The following is a 27566-nucleotide window of genomic DNA, read 5'->3' as shown; positions in this document are numbered from 1 at the left end:
TCACCGCAGTGTGCTCCAGGGGCCAGGCCTTAGGTCACCGCAGTGTGCTCCAGGGGCCTGGCCTTAGGTCACCGCAGTGTGCTCCAGGGGCCAGGTCTTAGGTCACCGCAGTGTGCTCCAGGGGCCAGGTCTTAGGTCACTGCAGTGTGCTGGCCACACTCACTGCCAGTGGTGGTGATCACTGCCTGTGCTGTGGCGCTGGGGGCTACACACACACCTTGTGTCTCACGAGTGGCACGTGATCCATTTCAGTCCCTTCACAGTGCCAGGCACTGTCCAGTCGCTTCCCCTCTGTGGACTCATTCATCCAAACAGCTGTCCTGTGAGCCAAGTCTGGCTGCCGTCCCCACTTGGCAGGTGGGGATGCTGAGGCCCAGAGAGGTTAAGTATCTTGTCTAGCATCACACAGCTAGTAAATGGCAAAGCTGGGATTCTGAACCCAGGCATCAGACCACATGGGCTGCATTGCGGTCAGCCTGCCCCGGACACCACACGGCCTCGAGTCTAGTCCCCCTGCCTCTAAAACCATCTCTGCATATAGAGGTCCCCAGGATAGATGAAGCACAACAGCGTAAGGGGTGAATGCCGCGGCCATCTGGCCTCCGCTAGTGTGGAATGCTCCCCCACCCCCACGCAGCTGAACGTGTAGACGTATCTTCATTTGTAAATGCCAGTCTGAGTGGGCAGACACTGCCTGTGGGGAGGGGCCTGGCAGCCAGAAGAAGGTGCGGGTGGCGTAGATATTTTTCTCTGCATCTTTTATATACCTGCGAGTTTGGGTTTCTGGGCGTGAATTACGTGTTCAAGTAGAAATGGAAATAATACAAATAGGTTCTGGCCCACCCTGGCCTCTCCTCATCCTCTGCCTCCATCCCCAGCCTCTACCGCCTCTGCCAGCCGCCGGTGGACGGGGACCTCTGAACGCCCGAATGCCCATGCTGGGCCACAGCCTCTGAAGCTGGGATTTGGGAGGACATAGTAGGGCAGCGCCGGCCTTCTCCAGAGATGGCCCGGGGCTTCCGTGCCCACCTGCTCCGGGACCTGCCCAGCATCCTCCACTGCCTCCTTCCAGGACGAGCCTGGCTACCTTCTCTGTGATGACAAGCTGGCTGGCTGGCCCTAGGCCAGCCCATTCTCCATGCGCCTGCCAGAAGCCAGAGGGGTGCCGGGGACCCACAGACCTGATGGGAGCAGCTGATACCTGGCCTGCTTCTGCTCCTGCATCCCCAGAACCCAAGGGAACGTCATGGAGGCCACATGGGGCCACTCGGCTCCCTCCGGATGGCTCAGCCTGCACTTTTGAAACCCCTGGTTTCCTTCAAAGTCCACATTCCAGGTGACCACATGTGTCTCCTCATCCTCATCTGAGCTTCCAGGTTCACGCTAACCCTGTACTAACCTGCTTGGTGGACTTGGAAAAGACTCGGCTCTGTCGGGACAGGAGAGACAGGGCCCCCATCACGCTTGTTCCTAGAGGGTGCCGAGAGCCACAGTGGCTCTGGACCTCACCGCCCCTGGAACTGGAGCCGCCAGCCTGGGGCACGAGATTTGCTCTGACCTTATTTATATGGCGAGAACTCTCTGATTTATTTTGGGATTTTTTTTTTGTTGGTGTTGTCAAGATTTGTTTTTTTCTAAAGTTGTGTGATAATAGACATTTTAAATTTCAAAGAAAGGTATATTGTCTAACAGGGGACCAACAAGGGGTAGTATTGACAGCTTTCCCACTTATACTAAAAAAAAAGCAAAAAGGAAAAACTAAATTATTGAAACATTTAAAAATGTCAGCGTTTCCTGTGTGTTCCTATTAGGGTGTAAGGTGTCGTTTTCAGGTATGGACTGTGATTCCTTCCTCCACCTCAGTTCTCCAGCTGTTGCTCGGTGTTAGAACTCGCTCTTTGAGTGACTGACTACAGGGGCCTGGGAGGCGGCCGGCCAGGAATGGAGCCGGAGGTGACTGAGCCGTACCTGAGGCCCCATGTCACACAGGTAGAAAGGCCACTGGGAAATACCAGCTGGTGGCTTCTGTAATTTACTTTCTTGATGTTATCTTCTCAGAGCAGGGCAATTGGGACGACTCCATCTGCCAGAAAGCAGGGAGCCACTCTGCCCACCTGGGAGGAGGGACCCACCTGGGGCCCTCTTGGCAGCTCTCCCCCCAGCTTCCGTATGCCTTCAGGGATAGGTCACAGGTGGGGAGGAAAGGAGGGGATGTCTGTCACCCTGGCAGGTGGTGAGATCAGTTGGGGGCTCCCTGCTGCCCCCAGGCCAGGAGCTTGAAGCTCTCCCTGCACCTCAGCCCCCCGCCCTACAGGGCCCGCTTCCCTCTTGCCGAGGCGCACACGATGGCAGGCAGTGGCCGTGTCAGAGAGAATGAGGACACGCTTTCACCCTGCTGCGGGAAACCAGGAGGGCCCAGGGCCAGCGCATTGTGCACTGGTTTACTTTAAAATGTACAGATTCTTCTCGTTAAATCCATGATAGATTTTTTATTATTATTAAAAGTCAGTTTATAATACAAAGAACAAGGCTGTGGTCTGCTTCATCTGCGTGGGTGGCATGGGGTGGGGCAGCCGGGCACCAGGGGTGGCATGGGGTGGAGCAGCCAGGCACCAGGGGTGGCATGGGGTAGAGCAGCCAGGCACCAGGGGTGGCATGGGGTGGAGCAGCCAGGCACCAGGGGTGGCATGGGGTAGAGCAGGCAGGCACCAGGGGCGGCATGGGGTGGGGGTGTCCAGGCACTGGGGTTGGTGTGGGGTGGGGTGGCCGGGCACTGGGCGATGGGCTCATGCTTTGAAAGGTGCACAGAGGACGGGGCTGATCTCTGTATTGGGGGCCTTCAACCAGCGACCCCTGTCAGTGATGTGTTCACTCTGTGCCTCAGTTTCCTCCTTGATAATGGGGTGATACAGATTCTCTTGTAGGGGTGACCAGTGAGGACTACTGAGATTGCACGGATTGCCTGCCACCCAGGTATACTAAGAAAATAACAGGCTTTATCTGATATTTCAACTTTTTTTTTTCTGGATTCTGAGCTCCCATTTCACCGTGAAAGTGGGAAAAAGTGACTATTTTCCCAGGATTTCTGCACCCCCCCCAGGGTGGCTTACTTGTGATGAGGGGACAGCTTGGGTCCAAGGGGTGCCATAGAATCCTCCTTGCTCCAACCTGCAAAGCCTGTCGGATCTGGGCAGGAGTGGAGTCAGAGCACCCACATGGTCGCGCCAGGCTCCCAGTCAGTCAGAACCTAACGCTGGCCGTGAACAGACCAATTGGACAGATGTGAAATGGACCAGTGAGAACAGAGTTTGTGTGCACACCTGGTGCTGTCGGCTGCATCCCAGGCTGCCGGCAGGTTCTCCACCTGTCTGGGCCCAGGTGATCCTTATGGGGCTGCCTGGGTTTGTTTGCCCAGCCAGAGAAATCTCATCCCCTAGGCTGCTGCCCTGTTCTACTGTGCCTGCCCTGTATCCCCTCCCTTCCTCTTCCCTTCCTCGTCCTATTTTGTTTGTTTGAGACAAGGGCTTTATCACCTAGGCTAGAGTGCAGTGGCGTGTTCATGACTCACTGTGGCTTTGACCTGGGCTCAATTGATCCTCCCACCTCAGCATCCCAAGTAGCTGGGAGTACAGGCGCACACCACCATGCCTGGCTAATTTTTAAAATTTTTTATAGAGACAGAGTTTCAGTATGTTGCCTGTCTCCTCTTTTTTATTCCATCTTTCCGTGATTTCCAACACTTCGGAAAATGCTGAAATTGACAGTTTCCTTTGGGTCATGGCCACCCTTGGGACTCCCCTGAACTGTGGTGCTGCACCAGCCCTGCCGTCCACACCCGAGCCCCTTCTCTTTCAGTCTCTTTTCCTTCCAAGTGAGCCTGTCCCAGATTCCATTCTCTGAAGGCCCAGATTGGATCCCTCCCAGAGAGATACCCTTGTGTCTCTTAACACTGTAACAGGCAAGAGGAAATCCTGCTAGGATTCCAGGCATAGCGATGGATTGGTTATTTAGAATTATCCCAGGCCAATGTTTGGATCTGGGGAAAATCACTCCAGGGGAAGACCTGTTACCTCAATCTCTATTTGAGGTCACCAGGGAGGAGTTGATGTCTTCCGTCAGGCAGACACATTTCTAGGAAGCATCAATATCAGCCTCTCCTCCACCCTGGGGGCCAGCAGAGGGAACATCAATTCTGCAGCCGTAGGCAGGGGCAGCTTGGGTTGAGCGCCAGGTCTCTGTGGCCTGGAGCAAGTTGCATCAATTCTCAGGCTCAGAGCTGCCCCTGCAGAGTTGAGAGTGAGAGCTGGGCCCACTTCTCTCTCCAGGATGTGTTTCTCCAAGTATAAAACTAAGCACGAAGGGCCTCTCAGAGCAAGGGGACATTTTTACAGGAGACAAGAGATCTCAAACTGATGGCCCCTGGCTGAAACTTGGAACTAGATGTGAGGTTTTTTTCTTCCTTTCTGATATGGTGTTTTTAAAAATAATTTTGAATTATGTTTATGAACCAGCAAATTTCATCTCCGAATTCTAATTTTTGTTTTGTCTCGATCAGAAGCTCTGAGCTGGTGTGCACCTGCAGTCCGAGCTACTTGGAGGCGGAGGCGGGAGGATCGCCTGAGGCCAGGGGTTCAAGGCTGTCGTGCACTTTGATCATACCTGTGAATAGCCACTGCACTCCAGCCTGGGCAACGTAGTGTGGCCCTGCCTCTTAAAAAGAAGATTAAAGAGAATAGCAGAAGCTCTGGTCACACTGGTCCACATTCCCACCTGGTTACATGGCAGCTGGAGCTGAGGAGCAGCCGTCTTCTTGAGGAGGGCACCAGCTCTCCTGTTCCGGGAGCCCCGAGCACTTTTATCCGGCCTGCTTGCTCTGACCATCAGATCCTCAGCTCTGGAGCTTCCATGGTGATGTCACCTCAGGCAGGACCTGGTGATCTGGAGTCACTGTGCTGGCCAGTGGAGAATCAAGGGGCAGGTGCAGCCCCGCATGGAGTCCCTCGGAGGCTCTCCTCCGCTCCTCCAGGATGAGCATAGGGGCCTGGGTGCCTGAATCCCTCCGAGCCTCAGTTTCTTCATCTGTTAAACACGGCTGACCCAGAGACGGCCCCTTGGTGTAGATCGCATCAGAGGCCACTCAGGAAGTGGAAGGTATGATGGGGTGTGCTGGCTGCTTTATGATTTTATCCAAATGTAACTGTTGCCATATTTCCCGTCCTTCCCAGACTGGGGAAGAGCAGAAACCACACCCCTCCCAATCCTGTGTCTCTCGTGCCCAGCCCGGGGCCAGGCAGTGGTGAATCAAGGCTAAATACTGATAAAAGAAAGCTGGGTCAGCACAGTGATCAGAGCGGGGGTGCAACCACACCCATCTGTGGCCAGGCTGGCCCCTCTAATCTCTGTGTCTGCCACCTGGGTTTGCTCTTGGAGGGCTGGAATAGGACCTCTGAAGTCAGACACCCTTGCCTGCTCCTGGATCTGTCAGCACCTGAAACTTGCTGAGTGGCCATATCTGAGCTTGTCTCCATCTTTCTGGGAGCCTCAGCTTCCTTCTTTGAGAAATGGAGACATTCCACCCACCTGGCTGCCTTGCTGGGGTACCAGGAGTCCCCTCCAGGGCCCCAAAGTGGACTTCCTGGGATAAGTGTAGTGCCTTGTTTGTCCAGCAGGTGGTGCTGGGGACCACTTAGTGTCCAGAGGCTGCGGTTCCCTGGGCGCCGGCACTTAGACCCAAGCCTGGCTCCCGGTGCGGGCATTAGGGACAGAGCCAGCCTGGAGGCGGGGTTGGAACCGTTCGGACGATGGGCACTGGCCCTATCCGTCTCCTGGACTGGGCTTGCAATGAATATTTTCTTTTTTTCTCTCTCTTTAAAAAACTTTCTTTTCTGTCTCTCTTTCTCTTTCCTTCCTTCCTCTTTCCTCCCCCTTTCTTTCTCTTTCTTTCTTTCTTTTCTTTTTTTCTTTTCTTTTCTTTTCTCTCTCTCTCTCTCTTTCTTTCTTCCCTCTCATTTTCTTTCTCTCTATATTTAGCTTTTCTATATTTGTTCTATTTTTCAATTCTTTCGTTTTGGGGGGCTTTCCCTTCTCTCTTTTCTCTTTTTCCCATCCTCTCTTCTAATTGAGGCGAAGGCTGTGACAGGCCCTTAGACGTTGTAAAGTGGAGTGCTTACGAACTTTGTGACCAGACCCATAGCCATTGGTAACGACCTCCTCCTGGCCCAGAAACCGCGACCCGCGTGGAAGTGGCGGCCACCAGGTGGCGCTGTGGGCCGGGTCGTCCCGACCCAGCCTGGAGGACCTCGTACCCAGAGCTCCGGGAGGCTCCCCCTGCAAGCCTGGAGCTTGGGGTTGGCAGGCAGGGGAGGCTGAAAGCCAGGCCTGAAGCTGCCTCCCTCCTGGCACTGGGAGCGTCCCTGGAGGGTCGGAGGGGGCAGGGGTGGTCAGGAGAGGGATGCAGGGCCCGAGTTAGCATCTCCTGACTTGCTGTGTGACCTTGGGGAGGTTCCTTGCCCTCCCTGCACCTCAGTTTCCCCATTTACGCTGAGGGCATGCAACGGAATTCCTCCAAAGGGGCTTCTCGCCCTCTGGCCAGTCTGGCCCTCTCCCTGATGTCCTGCAGGGACCAGCAGCAGTGTTCAGAGTCACATGCACTGGGCACTCAGGGGCTCCCGGGCTCTTTGCTGGGTGTCTTGAAGGCATCACCTCATGCAATCCTCTCGCCAACCCCTCAGGGTAGGTTCTAAAGGCGCCTCCTTACAGAGGAGGGAATGGGCTCAGATAGTTGAAGTGACTTACCCGGGGTCACACAGCTGGCAGTTGAGCAGCTCAGAAATACCAGCCCCAGATGCAGTTCCAGGTCTGAGGTAGCCACATGACACTTAGCAGGTGGGATACAGAGCAGCTCCAGGATCACAGGGACCCTCTGCCCTGAAGCCCCACTGGAGAATCTGGCTTTGGTCCCAGAACCTGGAAAAAATGGGAGCAGGAGAGGAGAGAGGTGGAGGAAGTCCAGAGAAAGCACCACAGGCTCCAGTGTGAAAACAGAAAGGTGCTTTTCTGCCTTCTTGCCACAGGGGCTGCCCCAGGACCTTTGTACGTGCTGTTTCCAGAACGCTCTTCCCCCAGACAGCTTCCTGCTTTGCTCCTCCATTTTACTTGGGTCTGCTCAGTGTCCCCACATCACCCATCTTTTCCTGTTACCCTCTCTCTCCCTTACTCTATTTTACTTTTCTTTAAACATTTTTAAATTAAACAAAAAAACCTTTTTCCTTTTCATGAGGTTCCAGGAATGATTTTCCTTTTCTTCATCGCATTTCCTGCTGCCCGGCAGGTGTCTCTCTGCCTCTTGCCCATGGTCTCTACCCCATGCTGCCATGGGCTCCGCCAGGGCAGGGGTTTGTGTCCTTCTCGTTGACTAGTGACCACTCCCATTGTCAGAATACAGTGAGGAGGGCCCTCTCATGACAGGGCAGCCTCCTGGATCCCTGAGTCCCCAGTCTTCCCTGCAGACATGGAGACTACAGGCGCTGGAAGGGGACTGGTGACCTCAATGCTGAGAGCTGCCTGGTTCCAGGCTGCACTCACTGCGTGTCTGGAACAGCATGCCTGTTGCCAAGGGGTGGGAGAGGCAAATCCCTGAGGCCTGGTGGCACCAGATGTGTAGGAAAGAAGGTGCCCGCTGCGCAGGGAAAGCAACCACAGCAACAGCTGTGCTGGGAGCACCTGCCGTGTGCCAAGGGCGCCTGCCATGTGCTGGGAGCACCTGATGTGTACCCTGAACACCTGCTTGTGCGGTGAGCACCTGCTGTGTACGGGAGCACCCACTGTGTGCCCTGAGCACCTGCTGTGTACAGTGAGCACCTGCTGTGTGCCCTGAACACCTACTGTGTATGGGAGAACCTGCTGTGTGTAGGGACACCTGCTGTGTACAATGAGCATCGGCTGTGTGCCCTGAGCACCTGCTGTATACAGTGAGCACCTGCTGTGTATGGGCACACTGCTATGTGTGGTGACACCTGCTGTGTGCCATAAGCACCTGCTGTCTGCCTGGCGCCACACTGGGTGTGTTAGTGTGTTGCTTAATCAGCATTTGTTGAGGTTTTCACTCTTTGTAGAATTTAGTGATCAGAACCTCATCACGTCTTGAAATTCCTGATATTGGTGTAGGTGGTCCATCAATACCTGTTGCCTTCAGTGGGAAGAATCAATGAACATGTGAGTGGCCGTGGCAGGCAGGATGGCTCAGCCCCACTGGAGAGGATTCCAGCGATTCGTCTTTACCCATCACCATGGCAATGCCGAGAGAAAGACACAGCTGTTTGTGCCATTTTACAGATGAGGAAACAGAGGCTGAGTTAAGTGACTGATAGGGTTTTGCTGTGTCCCTGCCCAAAAGGGAGACCAGGTGGAGGTAATGGAATCACAGGGCCGGTTCCCCCATGCTGTTCTCGTGATAGTGAGGGAGTTCTCGCGAGATCTGACGGTTTTGTAAGCGTTGGGTAGTTTCTCCTGCGTTCATTCTCTTTCCTGTCGCCCTGTGAAGAAGGCACCTTGCTTCCCCTTCGCTTTCTGCCATGATTGTAAGTTTCCTGAGGCCTCCCCAGCCATGCAGAACTGTGAGTCAATTAAACTTCTTTCCTTCATACATTTTTCGTAGACGACCCAGTGTTGGGCGGTTGTTTATAGTGGTGTGAAAATGCAGGAACACAGTGACTTGCTTGAAATCATGGAGCCTTGGGGCTGGTAGCCTTGAGGTTTGAACCCAGCGCATCTGACTGCAGCGCCTCAGTCGTCTGAACGCCACCATGGCCTGCTGGGTGAGCCTTGGGTGCTGAGCGGACAGCCAGGTGGAGGTTCTGGCCTTTCAATCCTCCCCTACACCTGCCTCCTTCCCTGGCTGCCTGCCAGCCTCCAGGGCCGCTGTTCTGCCCCTCCACTCTCTAGGCTCGTGCCTTGCTCCTGTCTCAGGATTTCTGCACTGGCACCTGCCATTTCCTTCACCTGGAACCCTCTTCCTGCCTGGCTCCTTCCTGTCATTTCGTTCAGGTCGTGGTTGGAACTCTGCCTCCTCCTGATAGGGTGAAAATGGCGTCGCTGTTGACTCGCTAACACAGCGTGCTCTTTCCTTCGCCGTGGTGCAGATCCCAGTCTGTATGTGGTTTACTTTTGTTTGTTAACTCACGTAGGGCTGCTTTACTCCAGTCAGGATGCAGGTTTCATGAGGGCAAGGGCTGGGCCTGCCTGTTCACAGCTGTGTCCCCAAATCCTAGCACAGCAGCCGAAACACAGGAGGTGCTCAGTCAATCCTCGCTGACTTTAGCAAACGGAATCAGCAAATGCCGGGCTGAGGCAGGAGAATCCTGACCGCGAAGCAGCTCCGCCAGTGTGAGGTGTTCACGTTGATGGAACCTTCAGGTGCTGGAAGGCCCGAAATCCTGTCTCTCTGCCTTCCCTGGGTGGGACAGACCTGGCCCTGACCCAGCCCCTCTGGAAGCCTTTCTGCTCTATTTGTTTCTATCACTGGTGACCAAAAGCTGAGCTGCCACCTTCCTTGGAGCCTCAGACTCCTTACAGGAAGTCAGGGTGGAGCTGAATTGTTCCTGAGAGAATGTTCTTCCATCGGGCTGGGTCTGAGTCACTGGAGGCTGGGTCTGATCGGGAAGGAGGGTGCAGCCACTGGGGGCTGAGGACACCCACCCTGTCCAGAACTTGTCCCCACCCAGTATCCTGCCAGCAAGAGGTTTGCAGAAACCCAAACTCAATTCTAGGTCAGCAGGCCATGTGGGCCCACTGACAGCATGTAACACATATTTATGGAGGGCCTACTATGTGCCAGGTCCTGTTCTAGGTGCAGAGTCACATGTCGGAAGTCCTTGTGGAGCTTTAGATCTGCTGGAAGGAGGCAGGCAAGGAAGCCAGTAAACATATGGGTGAGTAATATGTCAGATGGTGTCAGGGCCAACCAGGAAAATCCACAGGTGAGAGGACGGAACAGGTGTAAGAGCTATTTTAATCAATGGTCACAGACGGCCTTTCTGAGACAGACCCTTGACTGGACCTAAGGAGGAGAGATCCATGGAGCTGCCTGGTTCCAGGTAGAAGGCACGGCAGGTGCAAAGACCTCAGGGTGGGATCTTGCCTGGTGGGCTGGTGGAGGAGTGAGGGGGGCAGGGATATTGGAGGGGCAAATCACTTCCCCTTCTCCTTGGCCTCAGTGCTGCTGTCTGTACATGGGGATCATAATCCACACCTCACGGGGAGTGAGGGAGTTTCCAATAATAAGACGGTTAGTCTGGCGCTTTGTAAATTTCAAAGGTTTTGCTTATCAAGTAGAAAGGATTATGATAATGAGCAAAAAACGGCTCTACCCGTCACAGGTGGGATGCTTTTGTCTTCAAGCAGCAGAGGATTCCACAATAAGTATCCTATTGTCCTACATCTTAGGACGGTATCTTATGTCTCCATGAGTCAAGAAATCCAGTGGAATTCCAGGTACTTCTGGTTTGGCTGGTGCAGAGAAGGACCCAGATTCTTTGAAACTTCCCGCTGTGCTCTCCACGTGACTTGACCCTCAGGCTTGCACTCCTAAGCTCGTAGGATTGCTCCACAGCTCCAGGTGTCCCACCCTCATGTAAGAGGTGAAAGCCAAAGAAAGAACATGTCTCCTCCTGCTGCTGCTTTATGAGAGCCTGAAACCCTTTCCCAGAAGCTTCCAGCAGATTTGATCGCCTGTTACTTTGACCAAAATTGCATCCCAAGTGCATTGGTAGGCCTGGTGCTGGTAGAGGAAGTGGAATTATTATGGCTTGGCCAATGGGTTTTCGCCAGAGAGGCACAAGCCCTGGGGATGTTTGGAAATGGGTGGTGGTGGTGGAGGGGTGGCTTGGCTCAATGACTGGTGACATTACTGGCATTCAGCTGGGTGGGGCTGGGAATGCTGGATGCTTCCAAGGTGCTGGACAGTCCACATAAGACAGACTGTCCTGTTTCCCACACAAATTTCAGTCCCCTCTGGTCGCTCTTGTGTGAAAAGCTATTTAATCATCTTAGCCTAGAGCCTACATCAACTTAATATCAAAACAAGATATGTTTGTAAGATTTTAGTGTACACTGAATATAATATTTATATTCAAGTGTCTTCTTTATTTTTCTGCCCTTCTGCTGTAGCGTGACTCCTGATCTTCTATCCAAACTTCTTCTGCAGATGCTGGCTAGGATCTAAGTGTTTGTTATGTCTCTGTGTGTGCCTGTGTCTGTGTCTGTTCATTTGCATATTGAAATATGATTTAATTTATTACAAATTATTTTATTAAAAATTATTGTCCTTTTATTTCTTTTTATTGTCCCCTTAGGGCATTGTAATGAGTTTTTAAGTAGGTGTATGATGTTATAGGTTAATTATTTATGACTTTCATTTCAGGGCAGTAAAGAGATCATTAAGCACAGTTCTTCTTTGGAAGAGGTCATGGGTCTGACAAAGTTGAGAATTCCTGGCTTGGATCCAACAAGAGTCATGTCCGGGGGCTTGGGGAGAGCCTGTGTCCTGAAACTCATGGCTCCCAGGCGACTGGACCACATGGAGGTTGAGTCAGGATGGAAGGTGAGGAGCGACTGCCAGGTTGGCACAAATTATGTTGACCGTCTTACTCATGCTCAGCCCTCAACCCGTCATCTATGCTGCCACCGAGTCACAGAGGATGCCTGGGAAGGAGCTGCCTCCATGGAGAGGATGAGGGCACCAAGAGGGCCACTGAGGCAAGGCTGGGTTTTCATTCAGCCCTGAGATCTGACAGCGGTAACTCACCTCACTCATGGCAGGCTATCTGTTGGTCACTAGAATGGCATCAGTTTATGAGTGAGAGAGGAATTGCTGGTCAGAAAGTAAGTAGGATCAGTTTATCTCTTTGAGTGCAACCCAAAGAAGGAAGGTGAGGTGTGACCGGTGCCCAGCTGAAATGAGTAGTTCTGGAAAGGCCCTCTGGAGGCAATCCTCACACTCATTCATTCAGCCAACATTTACAGAGCACTTGTTAGGTACAAGGGATCATATTGCCAGACGTGGAGACTTGGGGGCATCAGACCCAGCCTGGCCTGTAGGGGCTTCCCACTGAGCCCGAGAAGGAGCTCCTTGGGAGATAGACAGGAGTTCCGTTTAAATGAGGTTTAATTGGGGGTAAAGACTGAATTTTGGAAGTTATCTTGTTATAAATTAAAAAATAGAATTTCAGATGCTTGGTCCATATCCTTAAAATGTTGTTTATTCATTCATCCAAAAAGTATCTATTATAAACCTACTAAGTACCTGCCCTGATAGCGGGCATTGAAAACTACATTTTTTTTTTAAAGGAAAAGGAACCAATTAGAAGCAGCCTCTCTCTCATGTCTCCTTACAAGGTCATTAGAAGTCTTCCTTGAAAGGAGCTACCTAGACTCCATTTTTGCTGCTACTAATCTAGGGCCAGATGTCAGCCTATTCCAGGAGGACGAGCACAAAGTCCCCCGAGAGGAAATTGCATATACACCAAAACATTGGAAAGATTTTGCCAATTTACATTGGCAGAAGCATGCAGAATATATGTATGAATAGACGATAAGAGTGTTAGACTAAAGAGGTCAGCATGTAACACTGCGTCATGGTAAAGGTATCGATATGGGTGCCCTTACTAGGAATTCTGAATTTCACGGTAAGTTTGTGAGGCCGGAAGTGGCTCTGTTTACTTGATGGGACACTACACTTGGTCTCAGTGGCAGCCCTCATTGAATAAGAGTAGGATAAGGGAATGTTCATTGCACAGTGTAAGGGGAAATATCCAAAGGCTTAGGGAGCTGGGGATGTTGGAGTGGCTTTACCATGAATGACACGTGCCATCCCTCCTCCAGCCCATTACATGCCCTCAAAGGGGCGGACAGACACTCTGTTCACTTAGGCATTGAGAAATATGCTAAGGAGGGAGCACCTGCCTCCTTACAAATCTCCATGGTGGCTGCTCTGAATGGGCCAGGCAGGGTGGTGGGGATGCCGGGGGAGACGCCAGATGGAAGATCTCAGTGAGGACGAGGACATGTGACAGCATTTATCCCCTAAAGACAAGATGGGCATATTTACCATGTTTTTCAGAAGAAAAGAAGTGGTAATTAGAATGTTTTGACTCTCAGGGAATCTTTAGCAATGGCTTATTCATTATGATGTCCTTAGACATGAAATAGATGGGCAATGTATCAAAACATTATTTGATCTACCTAAGTAATAGCAAAACTCCAGATCTGACGGCCATACACTATCACTATGGAGTCATAGCCTCTTGCCTGATTTCTTTACAGAAGTCAAGTAACAAGTGGATTTTTGACCTAACTTCAAATCACAGTGCACCCCATAGGCCTGCAGATATACTCTCTAGCTGTTTTCCAAGTTTCATGGCAACGGAAGAGAGTCACAGAGTAATATCTATTATAGTAGTAAGACCCAAGTGGAATCCTCAGATAATTTCCCTCCTAGCCAGGATGGCATTTTAAGGTGCACTGCAGATGAGTGCCATCCTCAAAGACCTGAAAGATGCAGAGGTGGGAAATACAGTGATCTCCAGTTTAATTTTCTTGTTTGGCTGTGTAGAGGCAGATGGTTCTTGGAGAATGGCTGTGGGTACTGTAAGCCTACAGCCACCTACAGGCGGTGAAGTGAGTTGCAGCCCCTATTCTAGACATTCTAGACATGCTATGTTTGCTTAAGCAAATGAGCAACCCCCCCCCCCCGCCCCCACCCCTCAAATGCAGCTATTGACCTGGCAGATACTTTATTTTTTCTAGATCAATTTGTAAGGACTATAAGAAGCAGTTTGCTTTTACCTGTCGGAGCCAGCAGTACACATTCACAGCCTTGCCTCAAGACTATACTAACTCTTCAGCTTTTGGCCACAGTGTAGTCTTCGGAGATTCTTGATGATCTTTTCATTGTATAAAACAGCGCACTGGTCCACTACATTAATGACATTTTGCCCTTTGGACCTGATGAACAAAAAGTAGCAAGTACATTAAATGATTTATTCAGTAAGACAGATAGGAACCATAGTTGTGATTCTGATTTCTGAGTAAGGGTCCAGGCAGGGGACTTTTGTTGTTAAAATAGCTAGTATGGTTTCAGAAACCATTGCACCATTAAATGCACACAGGATGTAACCATACTAATTATTTTAACAACAAAAATGTGTGTGTGTGTGTGAACATTAGGTATGGAAGAATTAAAATGCAAACAGAACACTAAGGCAGGAGTGGGCTGTTTGTGTAAATAAAGTTTTATTGGAACACAGCCATGCCCATTTGTCTATATATTGTTTATGACTACAAGAGCAGAGGTGCCTAGTTGCAACAGAGATCATATAGCTTATAAGACCCAAATATTTACTATGTGGCCCTTTTAAAAAAAGGCCAACCCTTGCACTAAGGTATCCCAGAGGTACCAACTGGGACTTTGCAGCATGAAACGATGGTGCTGAAAATTATCTAGCACTGTCTGATTCACGATGCTGGTGTACTGACAGGGAAATAAAAAACGAGAAGCAGCAGCAAAATCAGAACAGAAAGTATACACAAAATAGCAAGTCCAGCCTCTCTCTCCTTCCTCCAGCCTCTAGGTCTTCCTCTAGTGCCTCCATTGGCAAAGCCCAACAGGAAGTCACTAGCAAAACCAACATGTGATTTGCAGGGTTGGTTGCTGCCCCAATATCACCAAGTGGCTGGGAGGAGGGTGAGGTTTTGGCTGAAGGACAGTGGAGAACTCAGCAAGACGTTCCTTGCCTACTCACCTTTAGGTAAAGGAGTTTAGAGAGGGAAGACAGGGTATATATCAAAGAGGAGTGTCTTGCTGATTACTGATTCCTTGGTAGGACTGAGTTGCTGCATCTATAACACGGTAATGTAAAGAATAATAGTGATGGCAGTAATAAAACATCTTTTGATGAATGCATTTATTTGGCTGCATTCAGTCCTGATCCTCAACATCAGAACCCAGCATGCCCATGGCTGGTGGCTGCTGGTTATGAAATTGGCATGGATTTATAGCTCTAACTGGCTGCACCAATCTTGTTTATGGCTCTAACTGGCCCCACCAACCTGGGTCAGTATATGAGAGGGATGTGTCCATCCACAGTCATTGTCATGGTGTTGAGTCTGTGTTATCTGGTTAATGTTACCATCCCCTCCCCAGTCACTGTCACAAGCCTTGTCATAGTCTGAGTCTACCCAGTCAACAGCCTTCTTCCTTGGCCTGTTCTCTCTGGGCACCCTGAGGTCAAGGCCCTGCCTATCATGGCCTCCACTATTTACCTGTAGACAAGACCAGGGCCTGGCAGACATTGTAGCTGCCTAACAAAGATCCATCCAGGACTGCATTTAACCCTCAACCTTCTGGTTTGGTGACAGGTGAGGAAACTAAAGCCCAGAAGGGTTGAGCCACCTGCCCACCAAATGTCACAAAGCAATGAAGGTGCATAGCCAGGCTTCCAGGCTAGCTCTCTCTTGCTCTGTTCTTGCTACAGTCCTGAGCATCCCACCTTCCCACATTGCCGCCTTGCCTTCCAGGGGTCTTTTTTTAGGCCAATTGACCCTCAGATCAGGGTCGGCAGCACCAGCCCCACAGACAGCCTGAGAGTTTGCCCGAGACACAAATCCACTCCTCTTCATTTTGTGGACTGCACACAGGATATCAACCTGGCAATATGTGTGTGATCGGCAGCCTTATATATTTTGTTTCCTAAGAGGCAAATTTATGGGATGTCCATGCTTGAGAGGGGGGATCACTATTTCCCAATAGTTTATAGTATCAAAGCTCCTTTATTTTCCCTGAATAAATCTAATGTACACTGACTGCCACATCCAATAGTGCATTTCGTGGCACTGGGAGGCTGGGAATCACACAGTGCTTTAGGAAACTTGGGGAGATTAAGGTTTTGCCTAATGCAAGTCAGGAGGTGACCATGTTTGCTCTGCCTTGCTGTGAATGCAATTAGAACAATGAACACCAGGAGAAATTCATTTGCCTGGGACAGAGAAAGGTCAGGTGGGCATGTAAGAGAGCACAATTATTAGCAACATAGGAGCCCAGGACATGATTAGCAAAGCACCCGGTGACTGATTTGCAGCTTTGAAGCATTTAAGGATGCATAAAACATCGAATTACTTTTCAAAGTCCTGTTGTCAAATGGCGTAAGATCGAAGCGTCTGGGAGGGAATAAAAGTCAAGACTGTACCTGCGATATCCTTGCTCTGGGCCCTGGGTTTCAAATCTGTTATGCTTCCTGGAATTTGCTCCCACCAACTTTCCGACTCTCTGAATCCCATTTTCCCCACTCAAGTCCCCTCTTCTGGGAAGCCCTCTCTGTTTACCCCAGTCACATTCTGCTGAGAAAACAGAGGATAAGCAGATAATCAAATATGGTAATTTCAGAGCATGATCAGGAGGCATGAGAGAGAGACGTGGAGGAGAAGGCGTCTGGGAAATCCAGTCACCGCTGGGCTCCAGGCCCACAACACAGGAAGAGGTCTCAAGTACCTCTCATCTTCCCCTAATTCCATGTTGCAGATGAGAAAACAGAGGTTAGGGGCCGGGATCCTGGTTTCTGCTTTTTGGCCATTCCCTATTGATTCTGTAAATTTAGGGCAGTAAATTTAACTATTTTTTTTATGAGGCCAGCACGAGGCTCTGGGGAAGTTCTGAGACAGGAAGCATCCCACGGCGTCTCCTACCAGCAGGGCTGTGGCAGACCCTGGGGCTGTGCTGCTGCATGGCAAGGAGCTGCTGGATTCTTCGAGTGGAGACTTCCCAGCTTGCAAGGGAATTCCTCAACCCGACCCCCGAATGCCATCACTCTGGGGGTAAATGGCTTGAGGGCTCTCTGGGGCCATGAGGCCAGGCCTCCTCTCCTGGCCCAAACAGGCTGGTGGGGGTGCAAAAGGCTGTGGTGCCCGCTCTGGAGTCAGCCGGGTTTAGGGGCCAGGGCAGTGGGCAGAGGGCTAGGCTGCAGAGGTTGTGTCTGGGCTCTGCAACCCTGGCCCTGAGCTCAGGCCCAGAGGAGGCTCCGGGCAGCTGGTCTCTCCGCTGCGGGGGCCTGCTGGGCTCCTGCTCCCACCCTTGCTGCCTGGGTTCCGCCGTCTGCACAGCCTTAGGGATCTCTGTGGGAAGCAGATGTGATCGTGTTCCTCCTGCTCAGAACCTCCCACCACACTCAGAGAGAGCCCAGGCATGAGCTGACCCCAGCAACCGTGTTCTCTGAGCCAGGCTGTGCCAGGCACTCCCAGCAAAGTCTGCATTAGTCCTCCAGCAACATTTGTATTGCTTTTTCTTTGGAGACAGAGTCTTGCCCTGTCGCCCAGGCTGGAGTTCCGTGGTGCAATCTTGGCTCACTGCAACCTGCGCCTCCCCAGTTCAAACAATTTTCCTGCCTCAGCCTCCTGAGTAGCTGGGATTGCAGGTGCCCACCACAACGCCCAGCTAATTTTTGTATTTTTAGTAGAGATGACGTTTTGCCATGTTGGCCAAAAAGCCAGGCTGGTCTCAAACTCCTGGCCTCAAGTGATGTGCCTGCTTTGGCCTCCCAAAGTGCTGGGATCACAGGCGTGAGCCCCCACGCCTGGCCCTCCAACAACCTTTGAACGGGTTGTTATCCCCTCCTTTCTGAGGGGGGAGACCCTGTCAGTGTTTGCTGAATGAATGAAGGAATAAATGAAGCAGTAGTTGGGTGAAAAGCTACTCCACTTCTGTTCCCAGAACCCCTGGGCCTTGTGAGGTACAGAGGACAGGGTGGGGAAGCTCAGTGGCAGCTGCTCCCTTTCGGGGCTGTTTCAGTTTGGTCCTAGAGGCAAGGGTCTGCTCTGCTCCTCACCACGGGGTTCTGGGTATCACTTTAAAATAAAGGAGCTGCTTGTTCTCACCAGGCTGTGGCACATTCAGCCGGCTGGGCTGGCTGTTCCCATCCTGTGGTTGCAGAGTGCTGGGGGAGGGGAACTAACAGGTGCAATATCTGTGCAGAGGATGGACCGGGCTCCAGGGACAGAGGCTGCAGGAGTGCCAGGCGCCATCAGAGGCCATTTGTCCAGCAGCTGCTCCAGCCACCTGGTGTGGATGTGGCCTCGTGTCCACACTGCCCAGTGCCCCCAGCTTGGTGGACATTTGCCTGGCTGTCTCTCACATTTTCGTGTGAAAGGCAGGCGGGGCAGGACATGGGGACTGGGGGCCGCCATCTGCCCCTGGGGCCTACACTGTACTGACAGCCATGTGTCCCCCTGATAGGAGCTGCAGGGACAGGCCAGGCAGAGACCAAGGAGAAGGAGGAAGCCAACAGAAGGCGGCTGTAAGGGCTGGTCACGCAGAGGGTGGACCCTGGCGGGCAGGGCTGCTGTGGGCGGCCAGCAGCATCTCTGTCCATCCTGCCCAGGCAGCTCTGGGCTCCCCCAGCTCAGGCGCACCCCCTCCTCACCCAGGGCCCGGCTGTGGCCGGCAGTAGACACTCACCCCTTCTCAGCTGCTCAGCCGAGGAGCCAGGAGCTGACCCAGCTCCTCTGTCCCCAAAGTCTGTGCCCACCAGGCCACCCACCCCAAACACTTGGTGGCCAGGGCCTGGGGATGGTTCCCAGGCTGTACCTGGTCAGTGGCGAAGAGGCTGCGCCTCTAGGAGCCTCCTCTGTCACCCACCCGCCCAGGCCTGGACAGCCTGGCCACTCCAGCCAGAGGCAGCCCAGGACGAGGGTGCGGGAGGGGCTCTCGGGGAGAGAGCAGGAGGGCACATGCTGTGCCCCTGTAGCTGCAGACATGTGTCTCCACGAAGGGAAGGGAAGAGTCTGCCATCTAGGGTAGCTTTCTGCAGTGACACTGCGCTGGCTGGGCTCTCTGCTGGTTCCGGAAGTGCCTGGGTCAGGACAGCTGGCTTCCGCCCTCACCACAGCCCATCTCCGCAGCCCATCTGAGGCAGTGCGGGCTCTGCTGTCCGAGGTTCACCTCGAGGGGATCCTTTTCCTTGTTTAAGTGAAACTTGGTGTCCTCCCTATGAGCGGTTTTAGAGGCTGGGGAGGAGGTGGCTATGGGGGCAATTTGGGGGCTTCATGAGCTGCCTGATGCAGCAGAGACCACGATTTCATCTGTGGGGGGATTTGTCTGGTGACTGGGTAGGGGGGTGGCTTGGATACATGCTCATGGCTTTCAGATGTGACAAGGAGGGGACCATTTGCGGGGTCCTGTGAGCTGGAGACAAGCAGGAAATGCCAGGTGGCACCATTTTTCTCCCTCCACACCCGCCCATGCTCACTCAGAGGGAATGTGCAGATATTCTGTTTGTAATTAAAAAGTAATTTAATTATCCACTGAAAATGAGGTTTCAGAATTAATATTGAAATGAATTCTAGCTGCTCTGTACGATGTCTTTTCTCCCTGCTCATTAGAACATCGGGAGGGGTGAGGAGAGAAGGCCCTGGGAGGAAGGGGCGTTCTTCCCAGGCAGCTGTCACAGGCTCCCCACAGTGAGCTCTCATGGCAGACACAGCCCAGGACACCCAGACCCAGAGTGACCAGGAGCCCCAGCAAGACTCGGAGGAGCAGAGTTCTGACCCAGCAAGGGCCTGATTTCAGGTTGAAAGTGGGCTCTGCGTGTAGCAGCTGTGTGGCCTCGGGCGAGTTGCTGAACCCCTCTGAGCCTCCCGTGGAAAATAAGGATGACGATGGTGCCCCTCCCAGGGTCTTCAGGAGGATTTGGTCTCCTCCCTCTGGTCATGACCCTGATGTTGCTTCTCAGTGAGACCATCCTTGTCACCCCATTTAAAGTCTAGACCTGGCCCCAGCCACTTCTGTCCCCCTCTGTCCCTCTGTCCTCTTCCTGGCTCCTGTCACCATCCAACTCTCCTCTTCCCCATCTCACCAGGGCCTTTGGCCACTCTGGGTCTGGGGATGTCCTGGGCTGTATCTGCCATGAGAGCTCACCAGGACCTGTGACAGCTGCTCTAGGCAGGAAGCCTCTTCTTCTCGGGGCCTTCTCTCCTCACCCCTCCCAACTGAGGTGATAGGGGCCAGGTAAATACCTTCTACCACGGAATTTTAAAGTCTTTGCAGGAATTTTGGTTTGTTTTGCTCATTGCTTTACTCATAGAACCCATAATAACTGTTGGTACAGAGCGGGTGCTTAGGAAAGGCCTGTTTGGGTGAAATAATAAATGAATGAATGGGTGGTGAATGAATGAATGAAGGCACAAGATTGGGGCCCTGGGAGCGGCGACTTTGCCAGAAGGTTCCCCGAGTGAGTGTCCCAAGGCCAGCGCCGCCGTCAGGCCGTGCCTCCCTCTCCAGGCTGTTTCCCTCCATCCATCTCCCCGACACTCATCCATGTGTGCCTGTAAGTGCCCAGTGCCACGTCCAGGTGCCCTGAGAACACAGCAGTGGAAAAATGCCACCAATCCCTGTCCTCCTGGAGTTGATATTTTGAGACAGGAGACAGATATTGAGGAAGCAAATGGTTAAGTTTAAATTATAATGTCAGATTGGGATAAGTCTTAGGAAGAAAAAATGGAGGGAAGGAGGGATGGATGGAGAGTCACGGGTGCTGGTTCGGCAGGGGAAGTCCCAGGGGATGGCTGTGGGGGGAGGCCTGAGACCTGGAGGTGGTGGGGAGCCCAGCAGAACTGGGGGTGGGATGGGGGGGGAAGAGGGGGCTCCGGCACAGGGAACGGCAAGGCCAAGTCTGAGTGGGCATGGCCTGGAGAGGTTATACTCCAGCCTGGACAACAAGAGCCAAGAGCGAAACTCCGTCTCAAAAAAAAAAAAGCAGAGGTGGGTGCAGGTTGGGCACAGAGTCGCCGTCAGCAGGAGGCCATTGGGGGTCCAGGTTAGGAGCAGGGCTGGAATTGAGGCCAGAGCCCTACAGGGCCTCCAGGTGTTAGTAAGTCAGGGAGACTAAAGTGCAGGTTCTGTTCATTGCCTGTAATAAAGGTTGCAAAGTAAGAGTGCCGACTTTGGGGCCAAGATGGTGGCAGAGCACAGCCCTGGGCCCTGACTTGCTCTGGGGTTTTCTTTGTGTGCCCTGAAGCCTGCCCTCTTGCCTCCTGCAGAAGCCCCTGGGATGCTTTGCCCCACCCTGGGAGGATGGGCTCCTGGAGCTGAGGACCACCGAGTCTTGCAGGATCCTGGGCAGCTCAAGGCCCCCATCGACCAGCGGACTGATCAATACTTTGTCAGTGAAGCTTCCTGGCAGCCCAGAACTGGGCTTTTAGGACTAGGGCTGTGATTGGCAGGGACGCTGGGGACCTGGCTTCCTGGATGTCCTGGCTGGTGGGTGGACACAGGCCTCCTCAAGTGGCTCTGAGAAGAGCCTCATCAATTCATTCACAGCAGGTGGGTGCCAAATTCTGCAGGTAAATGAGGGCAGGACGACAGGGCACATGCCCAGGGCAGGTGTTTACACAGTGAGCGTCCACCGAACATTGCTGGCTGTCTGTCCTGACATCTCGAGTGTTGGATGTGTTGAACATGCCTGGCCCTTGCACACGCCTGCGGGCTGCATTTGAGTCTGGGACATCCAGACGTGACCCCTGTGGTGGCCCCTCCAGAAATACCTGTGGATTTGGTGGTGGAAGCCGAGCCTGAGAGGCCAGTTCTGATGCATCATGGGCCCTCACAGCTGCTGCAGGGGTGGATTTCCCAGGGCCGCCAGGGATTTCCCTTCCCCTGTCTCCTCCTCTGTCTCACTCTGCCCTCCTCCTCCCTCCTTCCCTGATCAGGCACAGCTGACACATGAGCCCCTGGAGGTCTGGGGATTATGGAGTCTGGGCAGACACATGCCAGGGGCTGAGGAATCACTCAGCAGCTGTTGGGGCCCAGGCTGCCAGGGGGTTTGCTCCAGCCCCAGGGAAGGATGCAGCCTCCTGACCTCCTACCTGGCAGAGGCCACACAGAGACAGTATGTGCACCCCTGGATGCAGGGGATGCAGGGAAGGAACGGACCCTGTCCCCACCCCAAGGGACATCCAGGCCTGCAGCTGGATGAGCATTAGTCAGACTGTGGACTGAATCTGGTCCTTACACTCAGGTGAGTGGGAATTTCATCATCCCCTTCCCCCCACGCCCCTGATTTAACTTTCTTATTCCAAGCAGCATTCCACTGGAGATGGGGAGTGTTATAGTTTTGTGTTTTACATTTAGATCTATGATATATCTTGAATTAATTTTTAAGGTGTGAGATACAGGTTGAAGTCCATTTTTTTTTTAATATAGATGACCATTTGTTCAAACACCATTTATTGAGTATACTACCTGTTCTCCATTTATTTACCATTTTTTGTACCTTTGTTAAAAGTCCACTGCCCATATTTGTGTAGGTGGATTTCTGGACTCTGTTCTCATTCATTGATCTATGTGTGAATTCCTTTATCAATACCACAGTCGTGATACTATAGCTTTACAGTTAAAGTGGGGTAGCGACTTTTCTGACATTATTGTTCTTTTTCTATCTTAGCTTCTTTGCTTTTGCCTGTACATTTTAGAATAAGTTTGTATGTATAAAAATTCCTGCTGGCATTTTAATTAACATTGCACTAAATCTGAATATCAGCTTGGGGAGAATTAACATCTTTACTGCCTTTGTCCTCCAATCCATGGACATGGTATGTATTTCCATTTATTTAGGTTTTCCTAGATTTCTTTCATTAATATTTTGTCGTTTAAAGCATACAAAGCCTGTACATGCTTGTTAGATTTATACTTAAGTATTTTATTTTTGGAAATTTTTATAAACGGTATCAGTATTTTTCTAATGGTACATGACTATTGTACATAAATATGATTGATTTTTCTTTGTTGACCTGGCTAATCTCACTAGTAGTTCTAGAAGGAGCTTGTTTTGTTTTTGTTTTTGAGGTTCGCTGGCATTATCTATATAGACCAGCATGTCAAATGCAATTAGGGACAGTTTTATGTCTTCCTTTCCAATATGTTTGCCTTCACATGGTGCTTTGAAAAGTTTTTCGCCAATATCTTTTAAAAAGAACAGGTTATTTCACATACAAGACTCTGGCTTCTTTAAAAGCAGAAAAGTCATCTGCACAGGGTCTACCTTCCCTCACACGACTGCTTGGCAGAGCTGAGAAGTGGCCGCCCTTATGCATGCGGCTCTTCTGCGGCCCCACTAGCCCATTTACCCACTTCCGTCACTTGCCCACCCCTTTAGAAATCTGCATTTGTTACTCCTGCATTGGCAGTTCGGTTCTGAAGGGTGGCAAATGGTGCCTGCCCTTCACCTCCCTCCCCTGGTTCGGATCTATGAGGTGTCTTACTTGTGTCTCAGTGGCACTGAAGCAGTAGGATTGGCTGGAAGGGCCATCAGTCAGCCACAGGGAGCAAATTTTGGCAGCCCCTCTAGCTGACACTCATGATCCAGGCTAAGAACGGATGTCCCAGGAGGTACTGGCTCTGGGAGATGGTGCCTGAGGTCCATGTTGGTCCCTGCTGTCACTGGTACTAGGTAAAGACTCAGAAAAGGGAAAAAATGAATCCCAAATTGTCTAAGATAATATGTTTCCACCACCCCTGCAGGATATTGACTCAAATAGAAATAATAATATCTATCACTGCAGGCATTGGTCTAAGTACTTTTATGGGAAAGTGTTTTTAATCTTCTCAGCCACACTAAGCAAAGATTCTTTTATCCCCTACAGCATGGATGAGGAAACTGAGACACAGCATGCTCCATGGAGGCACAGTGTGTTCAGTAAACTTGACCAAGGTCACACGGCTGGGAGGAAGTAGATGCAAAGGGATAAGCATTCGGGATCCAGAATCTACGCTTCAACCAGCTTGCCCTAATGCTTCCAAGACTGTATGAAGTTTTAGAAAATAACAAAAGTTGCATTTCCCCCCACATGAGTGGTGGACTGAGATGGGCCTCATCCTCTCTAAAGAGGACCTGTCTGCACCGGACAGTCTCTTGACATCTCTGAGGATGAACACATTGGAATGCGGCCATCAGGTGGCCACACCTAACAGCAGGACAGTGAATGCAGGTGGGTGGCACGTGCAGACTGACACACATGTGATGGTGTGGTGCGGTGACCTCACACCACAAGAGCACGCCCGTGGATGTCGGGTGGACAGTCTTCCCTCCATGTCAACAGTTAGTGCTGTCCTTAAAAATTCAATGCGTCTTAAAATCACGGGAAGAGGATACAAGGAAAAGCCATCGTGGTGACTGCATGGTGTAGGGTTCAAGAGGGTGGGCTCCTGAGTGCAGCTGTCTGAGATCAAATCCCACGTTGCCACTTTATTGCTGTGTGACTTTGGGTAAGTTACTAACTTCTCTATTATTCACTTACCTCATTGGTAACCTGGGTGATCAAACTCACACCGACTTCCTGGGACTGTGGGGGCTGAATGAGCTGAGGCACCTCGCACGCCCAGGCCCCAGCTGCCCGCAGTGATAGGCAGCACCTGCATGTGTGTTGGCACTATTGTTCCTCAGCACTCCCTACCTCACCCAAGCCCCCACAGACTTTGAATGCCATTTCAGGTCTTCCTCTTCCAGGAGGCCCTCACTGACCATCACAGGCTATGAGTACCTCATGTAACCTCTGATCAGCACCCAGACCTCCCCAAGTCAGCATGTCGGGTGTGTGTCTCCACATCCAGTAACAATCACAGTGGGGATGATGGTGATCATGGCCACAGCGAATGGCTATTGAGTCCCAAAAACAGGCCACGAGTTGCATTTCACTCTCCCAGCCACGTTTGTTTTTTGAGACAGATTCTTGCTCTGTCACTAGGGCTGGAGTGCAGTGGCACAATCTTGGCTCTCTGCAACCTCCACCTCCTGAGTTCAAGGGATTCTTCTGCTTAAGCCTTAGCTGGGATTATAGGAACCTGTCACCACACTCGGCTAATTTTTTGTATTTTTAGTAGAGATGAGATTTCACTATGTTGGCCAGGCTGGTCTTGAACTCCTGACCTCGTGATCTACCCGCCTCAGCCTCCCATAGTGCTGGGATTACAGGCCTGAGGCACTGCACCTGGCCACCACTTCATTTAATTCACCAAGAGGAAATGTGGACTCAATCGTCATTCTAGCACCCACCGGGCCTCTTAGGAGGGAAGGACCAGGATGCACCTTCCAGGCACCGGCCGTGTACCAGGTACTTTCATACATGTCGATGTCCTGAAACCTCCTGATCTGTTTACCATTGCCCCCATTTCACAGACCAGGAAACTGAGGGGAGGGTGAGGTGACTGGCCTGGGCTCACACAGCTAGTGAGTGACAGAAGGTATCATGCATTCAGATGTGTTTGGTGCCAAATACCAGGCTCTGCCCATATCTCCACGAGGCGTTTCCTCCAGGTATGAGTGGGAAAATTCCGAAAGGCTGCTGCCCCGGGTGGACTGTTGGCACAGCGAACAGGGCAACAGTTGGAGGCAGACATCTGGGGTCCCCTCCCTCCCCTCCCATAAGCTCCCCTGGACGTACTCCACATCAGGACCCAGGTCCCCTGGGAGGAGGTCTGCCCACCTCTGGGAGGGGAGAGGAGCTGATGAGAATGGAGGGCCCCTCCCTGCAGCACCCGGACCCCAGCCCCAGCTCCTCACGTCACAGATGGTAGAATCCGGTATCTTGAGAATGGGGGTGAGAAGTGCATGGGACCCTCATCTCTCTCCTCACCTCCACTGCTCACCTCTAGGCCTCTCCTCGAGTGTTGGAATTAACACTGACCTATGCCGTGCCAGGTGTTTTCTTGAATTATTTTTTGATCTTTTGGTTGCAAGTGGCAGAACCCAAATCAAGAACTAAAACAAAACCAAGAACAAAGATACACACATGCCTGGTTTGCTGTTCCACATTCACAAGGCAGCTTCAGGCACAGCTACATCCAGGGGCTCTCACAGTGCCATTAGAGTGCCTCCTTTCTGTCTCTCAGGCCTGCTTCCCTCTGTGTCGGCAGAGTTCTCAGGCAGGCTCTTTGGGTAGTGGCAAGGCGGGTCCCCAGTGCCCAGGCTTCTATCCTCCAATTTAGCACCCTCAGCAGAAAGTAGACTCTCTTCCAGTGAGTCTGGCCCAGCCCTGTCGTGACGTTCATTGGCCCAGATAGAGTCTATGGATCTTACTGGCCAGACCCAGATCACGTGACAGCATTGTGCAGAGAAGGGGCTTGAACCACCTGGACTGAGAGTGGGGTGGAGTTTGCACTGTGAGCTCAGGGTGGGTGTCAGGGTGCATCCCAGGATGTGGTATCTGTGGCCACAACATCAGTGTTGGGTCCCCAGTGATCAGTCCTGCCGGAGATGCTTTCTTGCTGCCTGCACAGCCCCCACGCCTGTCCCTTTATCCTCCCAGAGGTTCCAGATCCCTGATGACCCTTCTATCCATTGCTTTCTCTGCTCAAACCAGCAGGCACGGAGCCACTGCTTGCAAGAACAGCACTGATGCTCTCATAGTAAAGCCTCATTTTCCAGATGGGGAGGCTGCATCCCAGGGAGGGGAAGCGACCCCAGGGTCACAGGTCCCACGAGTGGGGGAGACAGGATTTGAACTGGGGACTCAGGACAGCTGTGCCTGCTCCACTCCAGGCTGACGTGGTCTCCCTACTGCAGGGCCAGGCCCTCAGCAGGGCGGCCGGGGGTCCTGGAGACAGAGCGGCTGTGCTGGCTGGGGTGGCCTTGCAGGAGTAGTGGGCCCAGCCTGCTGTCCTTCCCGGGGAGGCTGAGTCTTGCTCTGTCCTGGCCAGTTTTAATAGCCTCAGGGCAGAGGGGAGGCAAAGGTGAACTCTAATGAGCCATTGATTTCTCGGCTGGAAGCTGGCGCTGGCCCCAGCACATTTCCTCCTAATGGATGGGAAAGAAAATGTGAGGACAGCGGTGCCCTGGCACCGGGCCATCCTCGGGCACCTCACTCATTCCCGCTGTCTGCACCTTCTGAGCCCTGAGATGGAATTTTCGGGAGGTGGCCCAGGGCAAGAGAGGCTGTTCGAACCATTCCAGCTCTCACCCCCACCGTCCGGCAAGGCCTGGATCCCCCATTTCCCCAGACGTTCAGGATACCCCTGTCCAGGGACAGGGCTGTCACTGTGCTGTTCAAGCAGACCCAAGAGCAACCTGGAGTCCCTCAGGGTGGCTTTTGTGCTCTGACCCAACACAGGCCCGGCTCTGCACCCCTGCCCTGTCCACACCTATGTGGAGCCACTGTCACTTCTCCCTGGGTCACTGCTGATATCTCCACCAAGGCCTCTGCAGTTCACTGTCCCCATGACAATGACAGCACACTTTAAACCTGCAAGTCGGGCCTTGCCATCTCTCTGCCCGCTGTCCCCCACGGCTCCCCACCTGACTCAGAATGAGCGCCCTGGCCTTGGCCCCTGCCTGTGCCACATGACTGCCCTTTGTTCTCTGGGTCCTCTCCCCACCTCCCCTTGCTCTGTGACCTGCAGGCTGACTGGGTGGCCCACACCATGGGGCTCCCTTGCCTCTGGCTCTGAAGGTGTCCCCCCAGTGGGGAGGCCTAGCAGGAGGTCAGCAGGGTGGTGTTGGGGTTCACCTGGCTCCTTTTTTTGGGAGTCACCT

At 52.3% G+C, this 27566-nt stretch overlaps 1 protein-coding gene and 1 long non-coding RNA gene across 4 annotated transcripts in view; both read left to right on the top strand.

Moving 5' to 3' along the window:
- Positions 1 to 1772, top strand: part of PREX1 (phosphatidylinositol-3,4,5-trisphosphate dependent Rac exchange factor 1) — a 205015-nt gene extending 203243 nt beyond the window's left edge. Inside the window, exon 40 of the mRNA XM_017541375.2 lies at positions 879 to 1772. Coding sequence (XP_017396864.1) covers positions 879 to 921 — 43 coding nt within the window. The 3' untranslated portion in view covers positions 922 to 1772. The remainder of the gene's footprint in view (positions 1 to 878) is intronic.
- A 1885-nt stretch (positions 1773 to 3657) lies between these two features.
- LOC108313076 lies at positions 3658 to 24863 on the top strand. Of its 3 annotated transcripts, none has more exons than XR_001828915.1 (5): positions 3658 to 5151; positions 8167 to 10765; positions 11420 to 11599; positions 21082 to 22058; positions 23683 to 24863. It is a non-coding gene; the product is annotated as an uncharacterized LOC108313076 (long non-coding RNA). The 3 variants fall into 3 exon arrangements; XR_005202288.1 differs by having other exon boundaries at positions 8167 to 11599; positions 21082 to 21364; positions 21751 to 22058; XR_001828913.1 differs by having other exon boundaries at positions 8167 to 11599.
- The last annotated feature ends 2703 nt before the right edge of the window (positions 24864 to 27566 follow it).

This window comes from Cebus imitator, unplaced genomic scaffold, assembly GCF_001604975.1.
Source record: "Cebus imitator isolate Cc_AM_T3 unplaced genomic scaffold, Cebus_imitator-1.0 Scaffold132, whole genome shotgun sequence".
NCBI classification, from domain to species: Eukaryota; Metazoa; Chordata; class Mammalia; order Primates; family Cebidae; genus Cebus; species Cebus imitator.
This window is presented reverse-complemented; position numbering and strand designations above follow the sequence as displayed.